The 23,714-nt window shown below is 35.6% G+C and overlaps 1 protein-coding gene across 1 annotated transcript; it reads left to right on the top strand.

Moving 5' to 3' along the window:
• The first annotated feature begins 4,293 nt into the window (after nucleotides 1-4,293).
• Nucleotides 4,294-5,445, top strand: LOC144446217 (histamine H2 receptor-like). The gene has a single exon (XM_078135968.1). It carries the CDS (start codon nucleotides 4,294-4,296, stop codon nucleotides 5,443-5,445), a length of 1,152 nt encoding a protein of 383 aa, XP_077992094.1.
• Nucleotides 5,446-23,714: the final 18,269 nt, after the last annotated feature.

The following is a 23,714-nucleotide window of genomic DNA, read 5'->3' as shown; positions in this document are numbered from 1 at the left end:
GTTTGTTTTGAGTGATTATCATCACCTAGAGTGATAGTGACAGGGCGATTCATGGGTACTTTCATCTTGTGGATAACTTTCCAGAATTATGTCGCTTTTAGCAACAATTTGTAAGGAATAGAATCTCTTCTGGCTTATTTACGATAACGCACACCATGCATGATAATCCGTACCCGATCTATTATTGAATACGCTTCAATTACCTGGTTCTCGGAGGAGACTGTTCGAAAATCAGCAGACGAAGTATCAACTAAAAGTGCGGATTAGTTTAATCTGAGTAGTCGTAAGTTAGTTTTAATTATAAGTTAATTTGTTTTACTTTTTGAAAAATGTGTATTAATGTGATCAGTTTTATGATATTTCTTTAGAATATGCAATGGTTATTTAGGAATGAATTTTATCTAATCGTGCTGGGTTCGAAGACACGTGAAGACTGAAGGTAATGGGTGTATTCAACATTAGTATCTCAGTAATGTGTGTATTCTATATACCATGTATATGATGAACGTTATCTCTATCACAAAGGGCAAGAGTTATTAGCTCTCACTAGATTGACATTGACAATCATCTCTGATCCATAATGATTAGTACTAAAAGCACTGACACATCAACCTCAAAACGTCCTCTAGCACTACTTAAAAATTTGCAACCTTCAAAACATATTCATCGGAGCGACCGTGAGTAATTTGTAGCCTGCGGTTAGATAAGATTTAATCAGGACAGTCCATTCTACGACAAGTATAACCTCTGTAATATTTTATGTATTACCTAGCATTTATACTCCTAGATGAACGCTATCAGCGATTTGAAAACGTCAAGTAATGAAGAATAATTGTTTAGCAGTGGCTTCGTAGATGTGAACGCAGGGGTTTCCTACCCTTGGTATTACACTTGATTTTCTAATAATAGCTGCCCAAAATAACGAATTTAAATAATGCCAAATATTACAGCCAATATACCTAAAGAATAGTGCAAAAATAGGTATATAATCTCGTGATTTTCATACAATTCCCACTGGATGCTTTAAAAAAGCATGCGCCCAAGGCTTTATATTTCATCATTCTGTAGTCGCCCTCTATACTGTTGTGGTACACCTCCAATTGGTACTGATTTATAGTCCAAAATCTCAATCAAATTTTAAAATAACGTCATACGTTTTATTTTAATGTATGAGGGATATATGTGGGTATGAGGTTGTTTGCACCAAAACTTCAGCTATCAAGATGAAGTAATTAGCAATTATTGAAAAAGACAAATGCGTTCCATTTTTATCAATAATATTCTCTCGTTATCAAATGTTAAGTAGAAAAGTTTCACTCACAAATAGCCTCAAATATAATATTTCTATCTATAATATTTTGTCAAATATTCTTAAAGTTCATATGGCAATCATTGTTCCTGATTTAATCGCCCGTGTAAAGATATGACATTACGCTATTAATCCAATGCTTTTAACATCACTAAACACTATGATGGATATCACTGTAATGTGCTCATATCACCTTTCTGAGTTTTGTTGACATCTTTACATATCAGCCTTAAAACTGGAAGCGACTTATGTTCACTGGGTATATCTTATTATCTTATGTATTACATTTTTTTTACATGACAAACATAATTATTGAAATGTAATTTGGAAATAAAATTTCTGTTCAGGATTATTTCAGTTAACCCCAAACACTTCAGCCAATGCCGGTTAGTATAAGGTAACATTACAGGGATGATGTCCAACTGCCAGCCAGTTATCATACCCCATGAAGTTTTACAGCATTCGATTATATCATGATGTCGTTGTTATATCTACGTAGGTTCCTAAAACTTTTATTCCAAGAACTATACAACTATGCACAGTCAGATATCTAAGGTTAGTTATTTATTCCGTTACTGCAAGGTATCATACATATTAACTTCTTACAAATTTTGGTCAAAGAACAAGACGACCATATACATTTTATTCTATGTATCTTACACAACCTTTATTTGGAGAACCAGACAAGTATATCGCAAGTATAAACTACATGTAAACTTCCTAAACCCTTAAGTCAAAGAATTCTTCCTGACACCCTTTCTTTCGAGAACTACATAACCATGCACATTCAGCTATTATAAGTTTATTTAACGTAAGTGCCTGTAACCTTTTCCCGGAGTGAGACAACCGTGCAGAGTTGTGTATTATAATTTATTCATAACTACCTTCAACCAATATTCCGAGAACTAGGCAACCATCCGAGAACTAGGCAACCAACCATCGGTTATCCTAACTTCCATTCCTCTTAACCTCGTTCCCATTGTTTCTTATTATCTTCCTTAAGGGAAGGTTATATTTTAAGGATGGCATGTATATCTGTCTGTCTGTTTGTTTGTCTGTCTGTCTGTCTGTCTGTCTGTCTGTCTATCTGTCTGTCTGTCTGTTGTTTTCTCTAAAATTGCTGGCACATATGATTTAGGGTAATCGCTAGAACTAATTATATTTCGGTACACCTCTAATGAATATTGATGAGTCATCTTAATTAATATTTTTTTCAGTAATGCACACTTCAATTGCAAATTCAAACATATGCCCCAAAAGTTTGCTGTTATCTCCATTAAAATGACATGAATCTGTAGTGTAAGTCAAGGACCTGTAGTGTATCAGCTATTCTTCCTACTATTGGCTGAACACATAATATTGGCTGAACACATAACAACGTGCAACGGCGTCTGAAGATCGCATTCAAGCATGAAACTCTGAGTAACGGCTCCGAACCATAACTTGTGTATTTTGTGTAAATACAGCTCTACTTCTCAGTATTTAGCGCTTTTCCTTCAGTTTATGACTTACCTCTTACACTGAATTAGTGTATGTATATATATATATATATATATATATATATATATATATATATATATATATATATATATATATATATATATATATATATATATATATATATATATATATATATTAATAAAGTAAAGAATATGTCATTTATGTACAAAAATACAGACTTCTCCCCATACGGTTAGTAATTGATGTTGTTGTTGTTGTTGGTTGTTGTTGTTGTTGTTGTTGTTGTTGTTGTTGTTGTTGTTGTTGTTGTTTTAGTAGATGGTGAAGGAAATCACATGTTCCTGCCTTCGTTTATAGCAAACCAGCTGCAGAGATGATAACCTAATAGTGTACAATCTATACCACATATGCACTACGTGAACTCGTGAAATTCCGCGGTAAATGTCAACCAGAGAACATGCGGAATGTTTGCATTAAACACTTCCTAGTGGTCTTACAATAGCGCTGTTTATCATCCAAATAACTGATTAATTTGTTACCCGACGCTTGTTTGTTGGTGTAGTGTTATGTTTGCATATCCTGTAAAGAAATAAATGGGAAGATTGAAGGTGTTGATGAGCACACAGCATTCAAATGTTTGCTTTTTTTCAACATTTATGAATACGTCATTGATATTCTCAATACTACAAGGGAACAATGCTGAATTCTTGTGTAAATACAATATAAAATATGTTCTTAGGACACATTTTAAGAAATGGTTAAGAAAAGAATCAGAAGGGTCGAGGCTACACTTTGCTGTATTTCTAAATAGGTTCCCAGTATATCAATTCGATTCTACCCTAACGTTTGCTGACAACGTTCACATCTATGACATGAACTTTGGTTGTATGCTATGCATACATACATACATACATACATACATACATACATCCAGGATTAACGTCTAGCCTTGAAGTCGGTCTTTTTATATTCCTTCATCTTCACGTTACCGTAGTGGCCATCGGAAACATTGTCTATTCTCCTACTTATATTACCGTAAATATAGCAACGTTTTTTGTCTACTGAATTACGGTTATTGTATATCGTCAAAAGCGCAAAACAGACGAAACGATTTCTTTTGAACATTGCGACTTGATATTGGCGCATGCGTAGATTAGGATGTTCATTATGCCCAGTAAATAAAGGCAGGTAAATTTCGATGCCGAAGGCGGAAAGCAGTTGCCGTGTGGCACTAAGAATGATTGCAACTTTACTGTACCTGTGCGGACTCTTACACATTTTATCTGACTTTGTATCTTTCACACTATGGATGCCATTCCACGGCTGCTTCAGTAATTAGATACTGGATAACAAAACTTCCGTGTCATAAGTTGAGCGCCAGAAATGTGTGACGAGATCAAGTAATCTGTTAATGCTTGGAGTTGTCTTCTTTATGAAATTATACTCGCCAACTATTTCGACTGAGGTCAAATCGTATTCAAGAAAATCGTCACATCATTCATGTGAGGTATTATTGGACAAGTATGCACTACTCACTACATCCAACTAGCGTCAGTAACCATTCTAATTTATCACTCTATTCACTGGAAGATGATGTCCAACATCGATCTCTCTTGCAGTCTATTATATCGGGAATTGTCCTTGCCCTGATAATTTTGTTCACTCTCACAGGTAATGTATTAGTAGTTATTGCCGTGGCTGGGTTTCGCCGTCTCCAAACCGTAACCAATTTTCTCCTTCTGAGTTTAGCAACTGCTGATTTGACAGTAGCTATTTTAGTGATGCCATTCGCATTAGTCTACGAAGTTTACGGTCACTGGATTTTTGGGTGGGCTTTTTGCCATTTTTGGATGTCATGTGATGTCATGTGCTGCACTGCTTCTATTCTCAACCTGTGCATTATTTCAGTGGATAAGTACTGGACAGTTACCAAGCCTCTAACCTATAAAGTGAACTCTAAACACCGTGTTATTAAAATGGTGGCTTTCGTATGGATTTGTTCAGCAACTATTTCATTCATTCCCATCTTTATGGGTTGGTATGCTGACCACAGCCATCCTAATTTAAGCGATCCATACTTTTGTGGGCTGCAGGTCAACCACGTGTACGCCGTCATCTCTTCAACGACATCTTTCTATGTCCCCTTGACTGTGATGCTATTTATGTACCACCGTATATACATTATTGCCCGGACACAAGCTGAGAGAATACGGGTTGAGCTAAAACATATTCATCGATTGAATTTCACGGAGCGTCAATCTATGCGACGGCAAGTACGTTCGATATCTCGTGAGCATAAAGCTGTGAGGACGCTTGGAATTATCATGGGAGTTTTCATAGTTTGCTGGTTGCCGTTCTTTTTTATGTATCTTATCATGCCGTTTTGTCCAGGTTGTCCCCTGAATTTAATACTTCAAGCTGTACTGACTTGGCTTGGCTATGCCAATAGTTTTTTAAATCCGTTGATTTATGCATTTTTCTATCGTGACTTCAGAAAGTCATTTGAAAGGATCCTGCGCATGCAAACTTGCAAATCACGTAACATGGCTAAACAGCTAGACGACCGTGAGGGTTATGTGAACGGTACCCAAGATTTGACCGAGTCGAATCCGACTGTTGCACTCACCTCAATCGTGAGAAGCTGCAAGGATGAAGGAACAGTAAGTGAAGAGTAACAAGAAGAACTACAAATCGATTTTAGCAAAGTATTGTATACAATTTTGCCTTTGTCGCAGATCAAATTAGGAATGTACAAATTGACAGAACGCTGTATTTAAAATCACTCAACTACAAAATTACAACCTTTCTATGGGAAACACCCACCCCCCAGAATTGCTTCTGCTTCATATTCAATATTATTATATCGAAAATTCGCTTTCATACTTGACAAATTCTCAGTTATAGACTTTTTTTCAACACTCTATATTTACACTAGGAACCAAGATAGAACAACAGTGTCTACGTCATCGGTATGCATTTAGTTCATCCAAGTGTATCCGCTGAGATCAAGGTATTGAATTTGTATCAACCCCTGTCGTGATCTGTTATCTTCGAGCTCTCGTTATTAACACGTGTCATTTATCTCTGTAGTTTACCGTGGTAAATCTTCGCTGTCAATTATTCAAACAGTACAGGTTGGTGACGTGACAACGTGACACTTTGTGACTACTTCTAAATTAATTATCAGCTCTTATCTACTTAGATACAACAAGGACAGAGGAAAAAATGTCCTCGACGTTAATAGTTAATAAGAGACCGTTAGGTAGCCTAGCAACCATTCTTTATGCGAGTATAGTTTAATCGCTTTTCCAACATTGTAAGAAGTAGTCTACGTATGTCGTGAAAGCACTCCTCTCATCAAATGCTTTAGGAACAGTCCTTACTGTGACATTCCTGTCAACTGTAATATCGTCATCTGCTTCTCGTTGCAATACATGTAATATCTGTACGATGTATATCTAGACTACGGTCATTAAACTGGCTTCACCTGGTTACAAATAAAGGTTTCTACGAGTCCAGTTCAGTCCTTCAGAACTCATGACGTACATGACCTTAGACTGATTGAACTTGAAGTACTGTTGAACTGGAAGTACTGTTGAACTCGAGTACTATTGAACTTGAAGTACTGTTGCTGTAGAAGTACATTTACTTGATTTCATTTCCTCTCCGCTAACAATTAAAGTTGAAAGCTGCTCACTTCATGTTGTTTGGCTTAATAATAGCTGACCATTGGCATCCTCAACACGAAACATCCAGTCGGTTTAAAGTTATCTCATTTAATGATAAAATCTCAGTATTTTGTAAATATTGTGTTCTTTTAAGGGATTGTCATGAAAGCACTTCTCAAGGTATATGAAACTCGTCGAAAGAAGTGTTAACACGTCCTTGCTACTAGTTGATTACATTTTATGCTAGGTATGCGTCATGCGTAAGGCAAATTACCGCTACTCAGAAACTGCAAGCTAAATCCTGTAATATTCCCAAAGTTTTACACAGGAATTTTTTTCAATCCATAAAGTAACGTAATTACTACAAGGCTGCGAATACAATACTATCATGAATTGATTCTTGAAATTGATATTGAAACAACATCACCAGCTGGGTCTCTAGAGAACACAGTTTATGTATTATTCAGGTGCCCTCCCCAAGGTGACTTGAAACACGTGTGTGTGTGTGTGTGTGTGTGTGTGTGTGTGTGTGTGTGTGTGTGTGTGTGAATACAATATTTCAAAAGATATTACATTGATTCCAATGATACTTGCTACTCATCCTCTATATGCTAATGACAAGAATTGTTTAGATTTTGGTAAATATCCAATGTATATTAATTAGTCATTTGCATAATTGTGGTTTTTTAGTAATGTTCGGCTATATCATAAGAATGCATACTTCAATATTATTTGGTTCACAGTTAAACAACGAAAAAACACGTGTATAAGCTGTGTTGATGTAGCTTATATCTATGTATACTTTATATATGTATACTTTCTTATTTCGTTCACTTTTAGATTAACTGAAGAAGGCCATCCGTGTATGGCTAAAACGTCGGATAATGATTTTTTTTAAATGAAGACAAATGGACTTGTTTACCTTTCAAAACTGTAGCTTATAGTTGTAATAAGAAATTTGCATAATTAATGACATTCAGTCATTTAGGTATATCTTTTAAAAGAATGCGCACTTCAAATTCCGCAACATTTGTTACCTGCATCAACCATAACAAAACGCATATGTTCTAAAAAGCTAGTTGGTATACTTTTTAGTGTTAATGTATAATTATGAATTTTCATTAATTAAGCCATATGTAAGGAATGCACACTTACACACTAACAATTCCAAAAAAAATGATACCTACATAATAATAATGCTTGTTCTTATATAGCAAAGAACCATATATATAGCCAAGTATGACGTTAAATCGTTTTTGACGGTTGAGTAATTAATTTGGCCACCCCCCCCCACCCCCAAACTAAAGCAATTAAGTTTTTTTTGTAAACATCGATCTTTTGACGTCGCCCCTAACAGCCCTTTATTCTTCCTCAACTCCCCGGGGAGTATACAATCCATTGCAGCCATTTAAGCGCATAGCAGCGATGGGGTTCCAACCTGCAACCTGTAGATTCCAAGCCGGCCTCACTAACCATTTGCCCATCATGACTCCACATCAACCATAATAAGCACACATGTCCTATAAAACCTGTTTGCGTAGTATTTAGTATTAATCTGTAACTTCCATAATTAATGAGTTTCAGTAATTAGACTGTATCTTAAGAATCAAAGCTTCAAATTTCATATAATTTAGTGCATATATCGACTATACCAAAGTGCATGCCCCAAAGTGCATACGGCCAATAAAGATTGTCGATGTAGTTTACAGTGTTAATGATTAATTTGCATGATTATTAATTAAGCTATCTCTAAAGAATGCAACATTTCGGACAAACATCTACCATAACAAAGTGCTCATGTCTTACAAAGGTAATGGTTTCCAGTAATAAGCCATGTCTAAAGAAGGCACTTTAAATTCCGCAACTTGGTACATACATCAATCACAATAACACACGTGTACTATAAAGCCTGTTGGTGTAGTATTTCGTTCCAATGCCTATTTGCACAATTAGTCATTGGGCTATATCTTAAAAAGGCAAGCTTCAAATTTCATATAATTTACATATTAACCACAACAATGTACATATGTTAGTCTTAAAAAGTGTGCTAAAATAGCTTTTACTAATTTTAATAATTAATGGTTTTCTGCAATATACTGTATCCCAAGAATACACACTACACATTGATGATAACAAAGCACATATGTATGTTATAGTCCATTACACACATATCCATATATATTTAGGTTGTAGCTTCCATTTTCTATCACATCAGGAATAAATATGCTTGCCGTTTGCGATAGTATAGTATGAGACATAATAAAATTGACCCCCTAAAGGTAAAACAAAATGAAATTTTCCTTTCCATTAAAATGTTCGTATTTAGAAATGGATATCTCATATAGCCCCTCACTAGTATTTCATTGAAATATTCACAAGCAATAGTAATATATTTATTCTCATTTCACGTCACAATCAGGGCCATATTAATTGGCTATGCAACTCCCAGTGACAAAACACCTTTCCTGCCCAGACTACCGAACACAATTCAGGCCTCTACGTTTTAGAAACGTGTTAATGTAATGTTAAATTATGGTAACATATGTTAAAATAAGGCCTCTACGTTTTAGAAACGTGTTAATGTTTGTTAAGTTATGGTTATGTATGTTAAATGTGGAGTAATTCTTGCTTCAACACGACAAATAATAGTTTTATCCACCCTTACAAAAGGCTACTCAATACTTATATTGTACTGGTTACCACAACAACACTCCTATCTCCCAAAATTAGCGTAGAAGATAAGAAGTTCAAACAAAATACCACGATACTGCCCTATCAAACTGGTTACCCAACTTTTGCAATATATACAGATACATGGTACATTACTACATTCACCGTAAAGTCAAAGTCGAATGAGAGGATTACCATATTTAAGGAAATCTTCAAATTTGCAGTAGATACTTAATCCAAGTCTTGAAAAACAAGAAAAGAATTGAACAAATGAACTAAAGCATGTATGCTCAGACAATATGATTAATATTCTAACAAGAGTGACATGGGCCTCAAGATAATTCATATCATGCACATAAATATTTAGAAGAAAATATTCACTCACACATATTGCTAAGAATGTGGTACACAAGTAAACTACTTAGTGTTGACATAGAGATACAAGCTTGAACGGAATCTCTATATTATATACCCCAGGGGCAGTGTACGAATACTAGTAGTGGAAAATATGGACTCCATTCTGTGAAAAGTAGCATGACCACCACTGAATGATTCATATGAATGTGTCGCGTACTCTGTATTGCTCAACGGTATCTCAGAGAATTAGGCCATGCTTAAATATTATAGTATTCAAAATATTGGTCATGCTAAATTACTGTAATATTCAAAGAATTGGTTGACATCTAAAAGAAGTGAGCCACGGTTAAATACTATATCATTCATAAAATGGGGTGATATTTAAAAGAAATATGCCATGCTTAAATACATTTCAAAATATTGGATATTGAAAAGAAACATACAATGCTTAAATTCTGTAATACTTTTTAAAAATGTTTTAAAGTGTTATAAATATGTCTCTTATCCGGTACCAATTTACCATAAAAAATATGTATATACGCTCACAGAACATACTTACTTGCATGTATGCACACACGCACATGCGCTCACACACACACACACACACACACACACACACACACACACACACACACACACACACACACGCACGCACGCACGCACGCACGCACATACATACATACATACATACATACATACATACATACATACATACATATGTGTATTTTGTGTGTTATATTCGCTGTGCCGCCAAAATGTGGTTTGATATGGGCTCACAACAAACTTCATTGTTAACCTCTCAGCATATAATCGTTTATGACTGAACCGAACAAAAGCATCGCACCATTTCTATTAATTCTTACCAACTGAGAATTGCAACTATAACAACTACTTTAAACCTGGCTTAAGATTTATTGAAAAGTCCTGTTCATAACATAGCCGGGGGAATGTAATTCTCAACTTAAGTAACAATTCATGTAGGTAGAATATTGCAAAGAACTGAACATTGGAATCTGTATTAGCTCTATGGATCCTAGTTTTACATTATTTTCAGAACTTAGTTTATATTGTTCAGTTACATAATTAGAACTCGTTCTGTTCATACATTGTCTCGAAATGCAATGACATCAAGTCATGACCGTTTTATGTAATACACGAATGTCACTATTGTCATGGTTAATTTCAACTATGGTGGTGGTGGTGGTGGTGGTGGTGGTGGTGGTGGTGGTGGTAGCTGAAGATGATGATGATGATGGTGGTGGTGGTAGCTGAAGATGAAGATGATGATGATGTTGATGATGGTGATGGTGATGATGATGATGATGATGATGTGTGTGTCATTGCAATTTATACTCCGGGTCTGTTTGCTAAATTTTCCATAATCCTCAATGCGGTGTTGTTAAAGCTGTACCGCAGATATAACAATGACTAAACATAGCGTATGGAATGAAGGCTTCTGTGGTATAAAGACATTCAATAAATACTTAATATTATATCATACAAGTATCAAATACATATATTGTATGGTTCCTATAGAATATGTTAATGTGGCAAATCCACAGAGATGTCCTGGAGCTACTTATTCTTCATACAGCTACGCCTCATACTAGGTCACACATTTAGGAATCTACAATGCTCGTTGGAAATCGCTTAATGTCTTGATGTTGAGCCTTTTGGGTATTATCGACACTTATTCTCGTCAAAATGATTATCGTTTCCTTCAAATTTAGAAAGACATCTTTGAGATTATCACGGCTAGCATGCATGATGGCATGGATTTACCTCGAGACAGTGATTGTGGGAGGTAAAGTAAATAGATGTGTTACTTAAACGTGATAAGTTAATAATGGATGACGACGTCTGCAGACGTGTAATATCCGTCGAAGTCGAAGTCAGACTGTGCGTACACTAACTGTCGTTCAAAGTCATTTCATGCGTGGCTTCACCGTCGATGTTGTTATTCTATTGGGGTCATTGTCTCCCGTGTAGAAGGCTCCTCATGTTGACCTACGTACAGAAAAAATAAACACTTTGCTGCATTTAATTTTGCATTTGGCAAAATCCACTTAGAATATTAGGTGTTGAGATGGGAAATTTGCTCCTCGATTACACAATGACTTGTGATTCTGTGTTTTACAAATTTTTATAACATTGTATCTGATTGGTACTCCTACACAATATATACATTTTAGCTACACATTCAACATGGATATCACATGGATATAATTATATTACAACTAGGAGCAGGATTTTGAAAATGCTGTTAGGTCCAATTATCAAGTCAACAACTCTGCCCAATGATAGAATATGCCTGTTCGACACTTCAGATGCCCATAGCATGAAACCAGCGCGGAGGAATATGATTTAATCATATAGTTAACATGTGATGTGTTACTTTTACAACTTGACAGACAATATATCCTTGCTGAGAAAGGTCGTTAATGTTAGCTTCTTGTATTTTCCGTATCAAATATATGGAATTTTGTCGGAGAAGAAACATAAAATGTACCTTGGTAAGTATTGACTGCCTATCTCCACTAGTATGCGTCATCGAGTGAAACTGATAAGTTGAACATTATACATACTTCTTTGCAATGTTCACTGTAGTGTAAAACTTGTGGTAGATCAGATTACTTTTTTGATCAAGGCTACAGGCAGCCTCCCGTCTATATACGCTTTATTGCTCTGGCAAGCCATGCAGAAGATGTATGAATGGCCTTAACGTGACCTGTTGCCATACGTAACTTTTCAGGGGTAATGCACATACTGTACTTTCTTTGAAAGTGATGTAAGATAATACTTTTAGAAATGCAAGGATCACAAATGTGTTTCTGTCGTGGTTTATCCCATTATTCAAAGCGTAGTGATAAGAACATCGTACGAATTTGAGATCTTATTTTTGATTATTCTCAAAAAGCAATTTGTAGTTGATAAGAACATCTGAGAATGTGCTCTCTAGACAAACATACCCATGACGTATTGCTTAATGTAACAGCCAGCCAATTGTAGAACTTACGCGTATGTTTCAAAGTGAATGTTATACTACACTTTGCTTCACGGTTCACGTATTTACGTGACGTTCCAATGCATTTGTTATCTGCATACCATGTGACTGTTACCTTTGGTTTGCAAAGCGAACATAGGGTTCTTTCAGCGCTATCTTGTAATGTTATTTGAAACTAGCACACAGAGAGTATTTTAAAAACATAATAAAAAATCCACTTTACTGATGGCGGTTCTATCTTAAGGATAAGTAAAATTAGATTTCTTATACCAGATCGATACGATGATCGATTTGAAATGTCTAAGAATTGGAGGTTGCTTCAATCAATTGAATAATTTCTCATAAGTACAATTGGGAAACGATGTAACAAAATGCATATATAAAGATTGCCGCTTCTAGCAGTTGATAGTTCATTTGTGGCTTTATGTGGAAGAACTTGAAATTTTCAGCAATCTGTAGACGAACAAGGTTTACATATAGTGAATACTAACACCTTGGCAATAGTTGAAGCAAAATACAATATCCAGAGATGTACATTAGGAGCCTTCAGCTCCACTGTATCGATAGGTATACAACTCTCTAATTCCTTAAAATGTCGGAGTAATTTAGTAAGACTTAATGAATAATGTTTGAATCAGTACATCATTTCTTTGCGAAAACATGAAATCCATTTAAAATACCAAATCAAATGAGTAACTTTTGGACTATTTATGTCTGTGCAAATAGCCTATTGTTTACATGAACGTGACGATCTACTTAATGTGTAATGCTACCGTGTGGCCACATTGACTTTGATGAACAATACCTATGATAGAATTAGAAAAACATGCTCTTCTCAAAACGTACAAGATTTATATTACCATTCCAGCGCAAATTTGCCTATACACTAGAATAAAGAGAACTCTGTCTGATGGCGCGTTTATGAATTTGAAATTCGAATGAATTCAAGTCGCTTACTGTGCTTGGGTCATGTAGAAGGTAATGCAAAACGTGCTCATATAAATACTCGTGGATACATCGAGCTCCATATTTTATTTGCTCCACATTTAATGATGGTTTTTGAACTTAAGTGTGAAAACAGGTCATGTGACTTCTCTTTAAATGAATTTACGTTTATTCATAAATTTAGGCTGTTAATAACTCGAGATGTATTCTGTACTATAAAGTGTTATCTCCTAACGAAGGTAATAACCACATCTAGTAAATATATCACTATACCAACGAGTATAAAAATACCATCTTTCAACATTTTCTTGAATTCTCTGAAAATGGTATGTTAAACGTAGCGTAATTACAGATTGTAAACCTCGTTACTGTTTGTGATATCAGCTGTCCTAAACGTGTTTGTTATGTGATGGTACGGATGAGTTATTCGAACCTAACAAGTCAGAAATAAATTTGAAAAATGAATGACGTGAAACGTTTCAAAGTTTGTCTCCGTGCTGATATCAAAATCAATATAATTTTCTTTCCCCGAACCTAATTTCCAACTGTTTGCAAATTAAATTCTTATCGTTTGCATTGTCAGATCAATGAAGCAATGTATGTAAAGTGTGGCTGACGGCAAATCGTTTTATATGACACGCCTTGTAATCTCAGATTGTCACCGGTGGAGACCGTAGTTATAAGAACAAATAACGTTAAATTGTGTTCTTAATTGCGACGTGCACGTATTCGGAGAACCCAAGTCGAGGTTTTTTTCAGTTCATTAAATTGTAGCCTTTAAACATTCATCTTCTAACTTTACTATATGTTTCATTCACCGATTTTCATGACACTATTTTTTCATGAAACATGCAGTTTTAGAATGTTACATCTACCTAGCCCTTGCTAAGAATACAATGCGAGTTTTTCCTTACGGAGGATTAAGATAAACTTATTGGAGAGATGCCTCACTTGTATCTGTAATATTCGTACCAATTTGCCGATACACGTTGTTGAAATGTAACAGTTTCATAAGTCTATACATCTGCGATACGTATTGGTAAAACTGAACATTTGCTCGTAAAATCACATTTGCTCGTAAAATGAAATGTTAAAGATGTATGGAAGACGAAATAAGAGGAAGTGTAGCCGATATAGACAGGACTTATTTCTATTTCAAGGACAATGGTGTGAACTATCAACATTTTGATAAAACTCATATCATAAAGAAAAAACAAAGAGCACTCAATTGACTAAAAACAACTTCGAAGTAATCAATTGGATATTTCTTTTCTGTCAAATATCATTAGGCTGTGTACGATAAAGGCTTGCGAATATCGAATAACAGCTGCTGAGAATATTTTTAAGGCGAAAATGCCGCCGTCTGATACATCTAATATTGATTTTTCTGTCAAATTTTACAACAATTCGCATATATAAGATTATGGTTCAATCGCAACACGCTATCCAGAAAATGAACTTCTTTCTACATTTATTCAACTGGCAAAATCAATGACCCATAATAAATGTATTCAAAGGTGACGATTCAAAATATCATTCAATTGACTTATGGTGCTCATGTAAAAGAATCCTTCAATGCTTGTTGTCATACGAACATGCAACCATCACAAAGTCAACAGCAAAATGTCGAAGAAAAAATGTAAAAGCTGAATGCGTTGACACTTATAGTATGCTTTAAACAAAATCAAATTTCTTCCAAGACATTAGACACTTTTCCATTCGATGTTTATCCTCATTCCTAATTTATTTGTGCGAAGACTAACAACAACATTTCATTTTATTGGTCACAAATTTATATATGCTGTATCATAATGTTGTTTTTTCATATTCTATTTTCCTGGACTGGGATTCTGTTATTATATGTTCTGTGTATTACGCTTCGTCGGTGAGAACAATAGCTCCGTCTTAATATGTTAAGATAGTGATGAAAATCACTATTTGACTATAGATAATTATATTTAATAACATCTTTTAAATGTATATCGATTCACTCGTGTGTACGGTGTTTATATTTTACAGTGCACGTAAGGATCACAATATGCCATATTTTACCGACGAAGAGACACAGATGATTTTAATGTACAGTGTTCAGCGTTTAATTTCGCAGCATTACTTCTTAAAGTACTGTCGTAAATTGGTATAACTGGCCACGCAAATGTAAATGTGCAGAACGAAATGTGTTTTTCTCAGCGGCTGGCAAATAACAGGTATTCAAACAAAATGAAACGGCTAGCGGCAACTTTGTTGGCTGATCTTGTGCTCATTATATCCGAACCAAGGTAGTTTTTCCCGGATATGTACGTGATGTTTATGTATTCTGATCAACAGTGGACAGCAACAATCTTAGCAGGCGTCATTAGAGGAATACACGTATATAGAAATGTTATAGCTATTTGCTCGATATCACTAAACACTACAGGATACTCCCGTGGAAGGTAATAGAAATGCGATGCCCACTTTAATGTCTCACGTCTGTTCTGTTCTGTTGAATCTAAATAAAGTTACCCAACTGTAAGAAGGCAACATGTGATTATATTTATATAGGGCATTGATAACTTGCACTGGTGGTGCAATGCAATGCATGTAACACCGCAAAACATTACTGTATGCTGGTATGCAAATGAGCGCGCGATCGCTCCTTATAGTATACACGAAATCGCGTGAGCACAGTATGGTTTTTTTACGGAAAGTTGGTGTTTTTGATATAAAAGAAAATAACAAAAACCTATGATGTATGACCGGCAGTGTTGGTACTCAGAGTATTTTACTCATGCTTATGTTACGATCCAAAAATGTCATATTCAGAACTTACATTTCATTTGCTACTCTCGTTTGAGTACGACCTCAGGGAACACCATATGCAAGCAATCGTGCAAATACCCTGAGAACGATACGCACACTTGCACTAATGAGTCACAGGCTTCTAGTTATTTTGTTGCTTAGTTAGTTATTTTTTAATATAATAATCTGTTAGTTTGGTAAAGTTTGGTATAAAAAGTTAACATAAGCATACCATGCACATATTATCTATATAGACGGTATTAGGTGTAAAAATACATTTGAGCACACGGTGTCAAATTCGGTCTTTGCTGTGCGTGTGTGTGTATGTGGGGTGGATGCATGGATGGATGGATTCATCCCTATGTTAATACTAAAGGGTGGATTTTCTGTTCTGACACGACTAATAGTTGTTTTCAATCTTATGACATAATAAGACTTCATCAAATTACATCATAGAACACTTTAGGCTTTTTTAAGTGTAGGCAATTCACATGGTACCTTGATTACTTTTCAGCAAATATTGGCTGATACATTCCCTGGTGTAATAAAGTACTAACCAAGTATCTTAATTCTCACACTTGGTTTATGTTTTCTAAATGTTGCCATTACTTAGACCTGATAAGCACGTGCTTGTCCTTAAGAAAAGCTTCCAACTAAAACACTTTTTCGGAAGTATTTATTCGCAACCCCTTAAAGTCATCATCACTTACATAATTAACCTGTGTCTGCCTTCAATTATAGAGTCCCTATGTCAAATCCACTTGCCCTTAGAAGTTGTACGTGCCAGTGTCGAGTCACTGCCTTTTCACACGTCAGACGATGCTTGATATGTATGTTTATAAGTAAAATATGACGTTTATTTATATGGGCGTTGTATACTATAACATCCATATAAAGTGTCACTATACAAAATACAGTAAGTCGCAATGTCTGATCGAAAACGAGCATAGTGCAAAATCCAATTAAATTGTATACTATGTGGCTATGACTGTAAGCGAGTTAATAAATTTAATTTTACAAAACACCTGCAATTTACCATCGCAATTCATACGCCAAGTTTCATCAGCTGCTTGATGAAGTTTTAAGTACGAGAGAGAGAGAGAGAGAGAGAGAGAGAGAGAGAGAGAGAGAGAGAGAGAGAGAGAGAGAGAGAGAGAGAGAGAGAGAGAAGACACACACACACACACACACACACAGAGGGGGGAGATTTGTTTGACACTACACCATTTCATGGGAGATTAACGTACCATTAAATGTAAAAGAACCATCCCTTAACATGATCTACTTACATTACAAACACAACGTAAAGTTAATGTCAAACACGTAAACAACAGCAATCTCAATTTGAAATATCAAACTTAGTTGTACTTGATAGTTTCATTCAATCAACAAATGAGTAAATTGAGATATTGTCCACAGTCTAAATGCAATCATTTCTACCCATTGATGATTTGCGGTTAATTTAAACCATTGTAGAGCTCGAGGACATTACATTACGCACGAATGGAACATTACACGGAACCTTGTTGTGCAATGACCTGCTCATGAAGTAAGTTGTTCCTAGTGTATATATAAATCAACGTATAACATCAGCCAAACGTTTAATCTCTTCTGTGGGTTGTACAAATGAAGCATGTAAACATTTCTTAAATATTCGAAGATAAAGTATTTCCTATAAGTAACCAGTAATGTTGGTTTGAATTATACAAAACTTTGTAGCTCTTGCAGTTAGTAACTCATCAGTGATCATGACGACAGTTCATGCAGACCTCAAATTCAGGCAATCAGCTAAACCATATAGTTTTTAACGACCTTTAAAGTAGCTATAGCGTACGTCTTTTTGAAAATTCCTAAGGCCGTGTCGGCACTTCGCATATGGAAAAACATCAATTGGTTTTAACGTTCAAAAAAGTGATAAATGAACACCTTTAATTTTTGCAAGAAATAAAATGACAAACTCAGTGTTGACTATACAGTAGGTCAAGATTTTTAGGTTTCAAGCAAGACAAATATAGTGAAAAACTGATTGGTTTTTAATCTTTTGCAAACATATAAGTTTACAGGTGTAAGGTATTTTGCTTTTTTGTAAGTCCCGAGACTCAGTCTTCTGTTATGGAAAAGGAAGCCTTTGGCGTACGCTTGGAATACTAATAATGGAAAAGTTGTAAGAAATGAGAGAGAATTTTCAATCTCTGCTAAGAAGCTGTGAATGTGAATGAATAAAGCGTTCCATGATCCAACGATACTTTAGAAACAATCACATTTCGAATGCTTAGATGCGAGTTATCAAACCAGCATCTCGTTTATAGGGAAAGTTGTGTGTTTTACCCAAATACATTACGTATTTAATGGAAGTATAAACATCTGCCATTGTACATACCAAATAAAATTTCGGTTCTGTGCAGACCCTGTAACAATCCTGTGGTACTGGTTTATGTCAACAAATGACACAGGGTAGCCATAGGCCGGTCAGGAGACAGTAGCAGGTGCAGTAGATTTATTAATATGCATTAAACTGAGCAAAATAATGTACTAGTAGTATATGAAGCAATGTTTTGAAGTATAATCTTCACAAGGCACAATCCAAGATTCTCAATACCATGTGTATCGATACAAAGGGCAATCTCGTGAGACGTGGTTCTATATTAAATGTAGTGATAAGAACACAAGATCCTTGTAGCACGATATTCAGCTAATAACTTAAATACTTAGAAATTATTTTTATTTTTGGTACAAAGCGGATGTATGTTGTATTAGCGTTACTATACATCTGCGAAAACAAAATGGCATTTATACGTTTATGCTGTAGGATGCGTGACAGATGCACATAGTAGTATTCATCTTTTCTCTCAGTTAGTTTACCATGATGAAATGTAATCAGAAGCGAAAGATGGCCATACGCAGTTATTTTTATATTCCAGTCCTCTGTTTTTCGTTATATTAGCATAACAGCATTTTTAGTTTCCGATTTTTTATGGAGTAACTGTAAATGCCACTTTGAATTTAAAAAAGTATGCATATATTATAGTATCAAGGCCGGATAACTTGGTGAGGGGTTATTTGTATAAACAAAATGTTATTCTTTACATGTAAAAAAGAAGAAATGTTGTCAAGACAATCACAGACTATGAATTTTCTTGGCTGTCAGATGGTTGAGATTTTCGAGAAAAACTCCTTTGTAGATATGAGCGGCAAGACACAAGTTCAATTGATACACTGTAAATTGTACAATGTTGGCAGAAAGCGTTATTCTGTCAGACAATGCCCATAGCCTCAAAATCAGAATTGTCAGATAATGCTCATAGCCTCAACATTTGGATTGTCACTCAGTGTGTCTACTGAAATTTCGCCTAAATTGGCTGATTAGACGTTGTTAGCTTTGGTGTTGTTTTCGCGATAGGCGATAGTGGTAATGGAAACGGATGGAGAATGGTTACGAGGGTAGTGGTATGCTGATGAGGATAAGTATGATAATGTTGTGGCTGAAAGTGTAATGGAAGTGGTACTGAATAACGTGGCGGTATGTTCTTTCGTGATTACTTAATTGTGTGTACAGTATAAGAGCACTCTCTGTTAACCAAATCTATATACATTTATTAGTTAACCTAAAGTACAGTCACTGCAGTGTAATGTTGTGTCTGAAGCTGATGGTAACATTACTTCAATACAAACCGGTAACTTCAGGCAAACTCTATCCTCGATCAATTTAGAATGTTGTCATGGTAACTTCTGCATGTTTTACAAGTTTTATCCCCGTTGGAATGGCAATCATCTCAATGTGACTTCTCAGTACGTCTCCACACTTCCTAAGATTACCGACAATGTCTTACTTGTTGATGACGTTAATGGTAATGTGCTCCAGGAAGTGCGTCTGACGCCTCAGTCGATTAAAAAATGACACAATCACGTTTGGAAGTTTTCTGTACGTCTGAAAAGATGACTCTATAGTGGTTAGTCTGAGGATGTACGTTAAAAGGACAAAGTCGCGACGCCAAAGTTTTGTTATCATTCAACCTGTTTTTTGATCAACGCTCAAAGCGTTATGACAACCATTGCATGGGAAGTGTTATAAACGAATCTCGAGTGTAGTTAGATTTTACTTTTAAATTTATCAAAAGGTCTGAGTAAGACATCTTCCTTGAAAGGAATAGTGTTACTGTATTGATATTGGCGCCATTGGTTATATTCCCAGTATATCTACAGGTCCATAAATTAAAACTTGAAGCGATTTGAAGCTGTTTCGGATATTTGAGACAGTAATTTTCTAGAACACTTAATGTGACACTATTCAATCTTGCACAAAACAAACATATCATGGGCATGTTCTTTCTAACGTTAACGTTGTTTTCTTACGCTGAAGAGACTTTTTCGATACAGATAATTCTATAAGACACTTCATCCGCTTCCCACGTTCTGATTTGTCAGTGTGTGGTCATGTGGTTATCCCCATTTTTTGCGCTGTTCATTGCAAAATAACGTCGCCGGTCAACAATTTTCGTGACGCAATGTAATGCCTTTACCAGGTATAGTAATTATCTTTTAATCTAAAACATTTTGTTTAACAAGAAACTTAACTAATGTTTGCGTACATGTTGTCAGATGCATTAAATGTAAGTGTGTGAACTCAATGATTTTTGAACTTTTTCGAAGACAAACTTGCAACACTTGTTTCAGAAAATGGCTTGAGCATAATAAAGTTGGTCATTAGTAGTTGGTAGTTGTGTAACAGCACGGACCCCACCGCTACGGAATAGTGCAAGTCAGTGCTGTATGATATTGTAGGTATACAGTACACGGAGGTTACCTGGTGTAATACAAAACAAATGCTGTCTGATCTAATGAGTGAACACGATACTTCAATTTCTCTTGGGCCTGTAGTACCCCCAATACATACTGTTTCCCTCAGGCTACCTCCGGGAAACAAACTGTGTTCGCGTGACCCACAGTGCCCCAAAGAAATAGACGTGTGATTTTTTTCTCTAGTGACTAGCCAACATGAGTACATACTGCACCTTACAGCAAATAACTGACAATACCGTCACGAATAAAAACTGATTCTGATTTCAATATTACCTGAAGTTTCGTTCTAACTTGTTGTCGGAATATGCCGCATATGACTAGTAGTATGTCGGTTTGACAGGTGGAATGTGTTCATGTTTGACTTTATACTAATATTTTAAGGAACTGCAAGACCGTGATACACTACAGCATAGTCAGGAAACTGTGATATCAGTATCCTGCTGCTTCATGAAAAGTAATATCAGTTTATGTTATCGAAATTTGGGTAGCTTCTCTCTTAAAAGACAACGCATATAGACACCAAGGGGAGCAAACACTTTACAGGTTCATCATTTACCGAAAGGGAAGACTATTTTGTAGCGTCAACATATGCTGGATAGAGAATCTGTCCTTCAAGTGCTTCAACATTGATGTTATTACTTTGATATTGGCATTTCCTGAAGTGTGTGTGTAATATTTATATTACTTATCGTTCGATGACCTCTGTCATTTACCAAAGTCAAATTTTTCGACTAAATATTCCGCAGGCAGATATTAAAGCCCGACGAAAATGAAATGAAATCGCACAGATCACACGAATTGTTTATTTTTATACACAATTTAGTTATGCTTCAGCCCGAGGCTTGAATTGAGCCCTACATAACTACACGATATGGGTCTCCAATATACCTTAGAGCTTATTTGATATTCAATTTGCAATCAGTTACACAAACATCATAGTTGTGTTGCCTGGTAGACAGATAGACTGAAGTAATGCATTTTCGCATTGACAACTTGTCACTTTATTTCAACAAAAAAGTGATGAAACACTATTGAACGAATGTATAGTGCATGTGTGTGACGTTCAATCTCATCAACATACATTCATTCCACAAGGATAAAAATTCAATTCAGCTTCAATTATTGTCGAAAATAGAACCGTAAACTTTTCTCTGACTTAATTTTCCAGAGTAATAGACAATATGAAATTCAAATTGAAGATTTGAAACCGAAGTGTATCGTAGACTATCGTCTTCCCAATATCATATGCGTGTGTATGTTAGGGATTTTTTTATTACTGTATAAACAATGCTTGCGGCTCTAACACATTTGCTGTGGCTTCCGATATCAGCTGGTGATGACAGGCTGATTAGACAAAGCTAAGACTATCGGTGTCTACAGAGTAAAACGTACCTTCAATATACTAGGATTGCCATCTTGTGTGATATTACCTGAATTTTAGATATAATGGCGTTGTTTTTGAAATGAGTCTCGAACAAAATTGCTTTTCCCAATTTAATAATGTGGATTAAAAATGACATGTTTAAAATGACTTGGAGCGATTGCTTAACGTTTGGTCTCTGAAGTACATCCTTTTCCTCGTTTTGGCACAAACAAACCGAAGGACGCAGAAAAATAAATTCAAGTTTATACGAGTTTTTTTTTTTTAATTTCTGACAGTGTTTAGTTTTAGTTCATTTAGTGTTTAACACTTAAGTAAACTTCATTGTCATCTCTTCACATTTCCTGCATTCCCCCTCTCTTCTATCCGATGTCTGTGCTCAGTATTGTCAAAATACCAACGGTTGAATGTTATACTGCAACTATATAATATGTGGCATGTTCCGAGGCATTGGTTGACTTCAACTTGCGTAACTGAAACAATTACAGTAATACAGTTGAATGTCTTTCAGGGCCAATGTCTATCTAATAAAAGTGTACACGTCAAAGGCTAGCGACCAAAGGTTACACAGGGACTTACAGCAAGAATCCTTCATTCTCTGCTATTCGATGTATGGACACAACAATTCCGTTTCAATTACAACTTGGCAGTTCCGACGCAGCCGACCTTTCACAAAAGCGAAGCAACATCAGAAAGAATATGTGCTACCTAATACAGTTCAAAGACAGCGGCAGCTAGCTAACAGTAATAGACTCCCAATACATCGACTACAGAGACATGTTCAACAAAGAATCAAAGCAAAGGCCAGACGCCAACTACATTTTCGGTATCTTTACGGTGTATGTTAAAAACCTAGTATTAAAGTGAATAATGAATGTCGGTATGATTAAGAAGCCGATGAGATGATTAACCGTGGTTGTATAGCGTGGTGTCACGGACAGAACGTCTGTGCATTGTACGTGTTCAGATCAATACGGATCATGTTCTTAATACTAAAGCGAATGTTGAATGGTTTTCATGTACACACTATTTGGCGATAACTATAACGTTGGAATCCTTCAAAAGAAAGAAGTTATTAACAGTGGGTTGGGATTTTTTTTTCTAATTCTTCACGTCTTGTATGACATCCAAAAATGTTTTGAGGAAAGTGTATATGCAAGTGACTGTACCCCATCATCTTATCTGACGTCACAAGGTAAGTGAATAAAACCTGAGTTGTATAAACTCGACTAAGTGTTTACATCTATCTTATAGAATTCGTTGGATAAGCTAGTCAGTTGACGATTTGTCAAATCTGTTGCACTACTATGCGAAAATACGGTTAAAGATCGATTTCTC

Source organism: Glandiceps talaboti, chromosome 15, assembly GCF_964340395.1.
Source record: "Glandiceps talaboti chromosome 15, keGlaTala1.1, whole genome shotgun sequence".
Taxonomy (NCBI): domain Eukaryota; kingdom Metazoa; phylum Hemichordata; class Enteropneusta; family Spengelidae; genus Glandiceps; species Glandiceps talaboti.
This window is presented reverse-complemented; position numbering and strand designations above follow the sequence as displayed.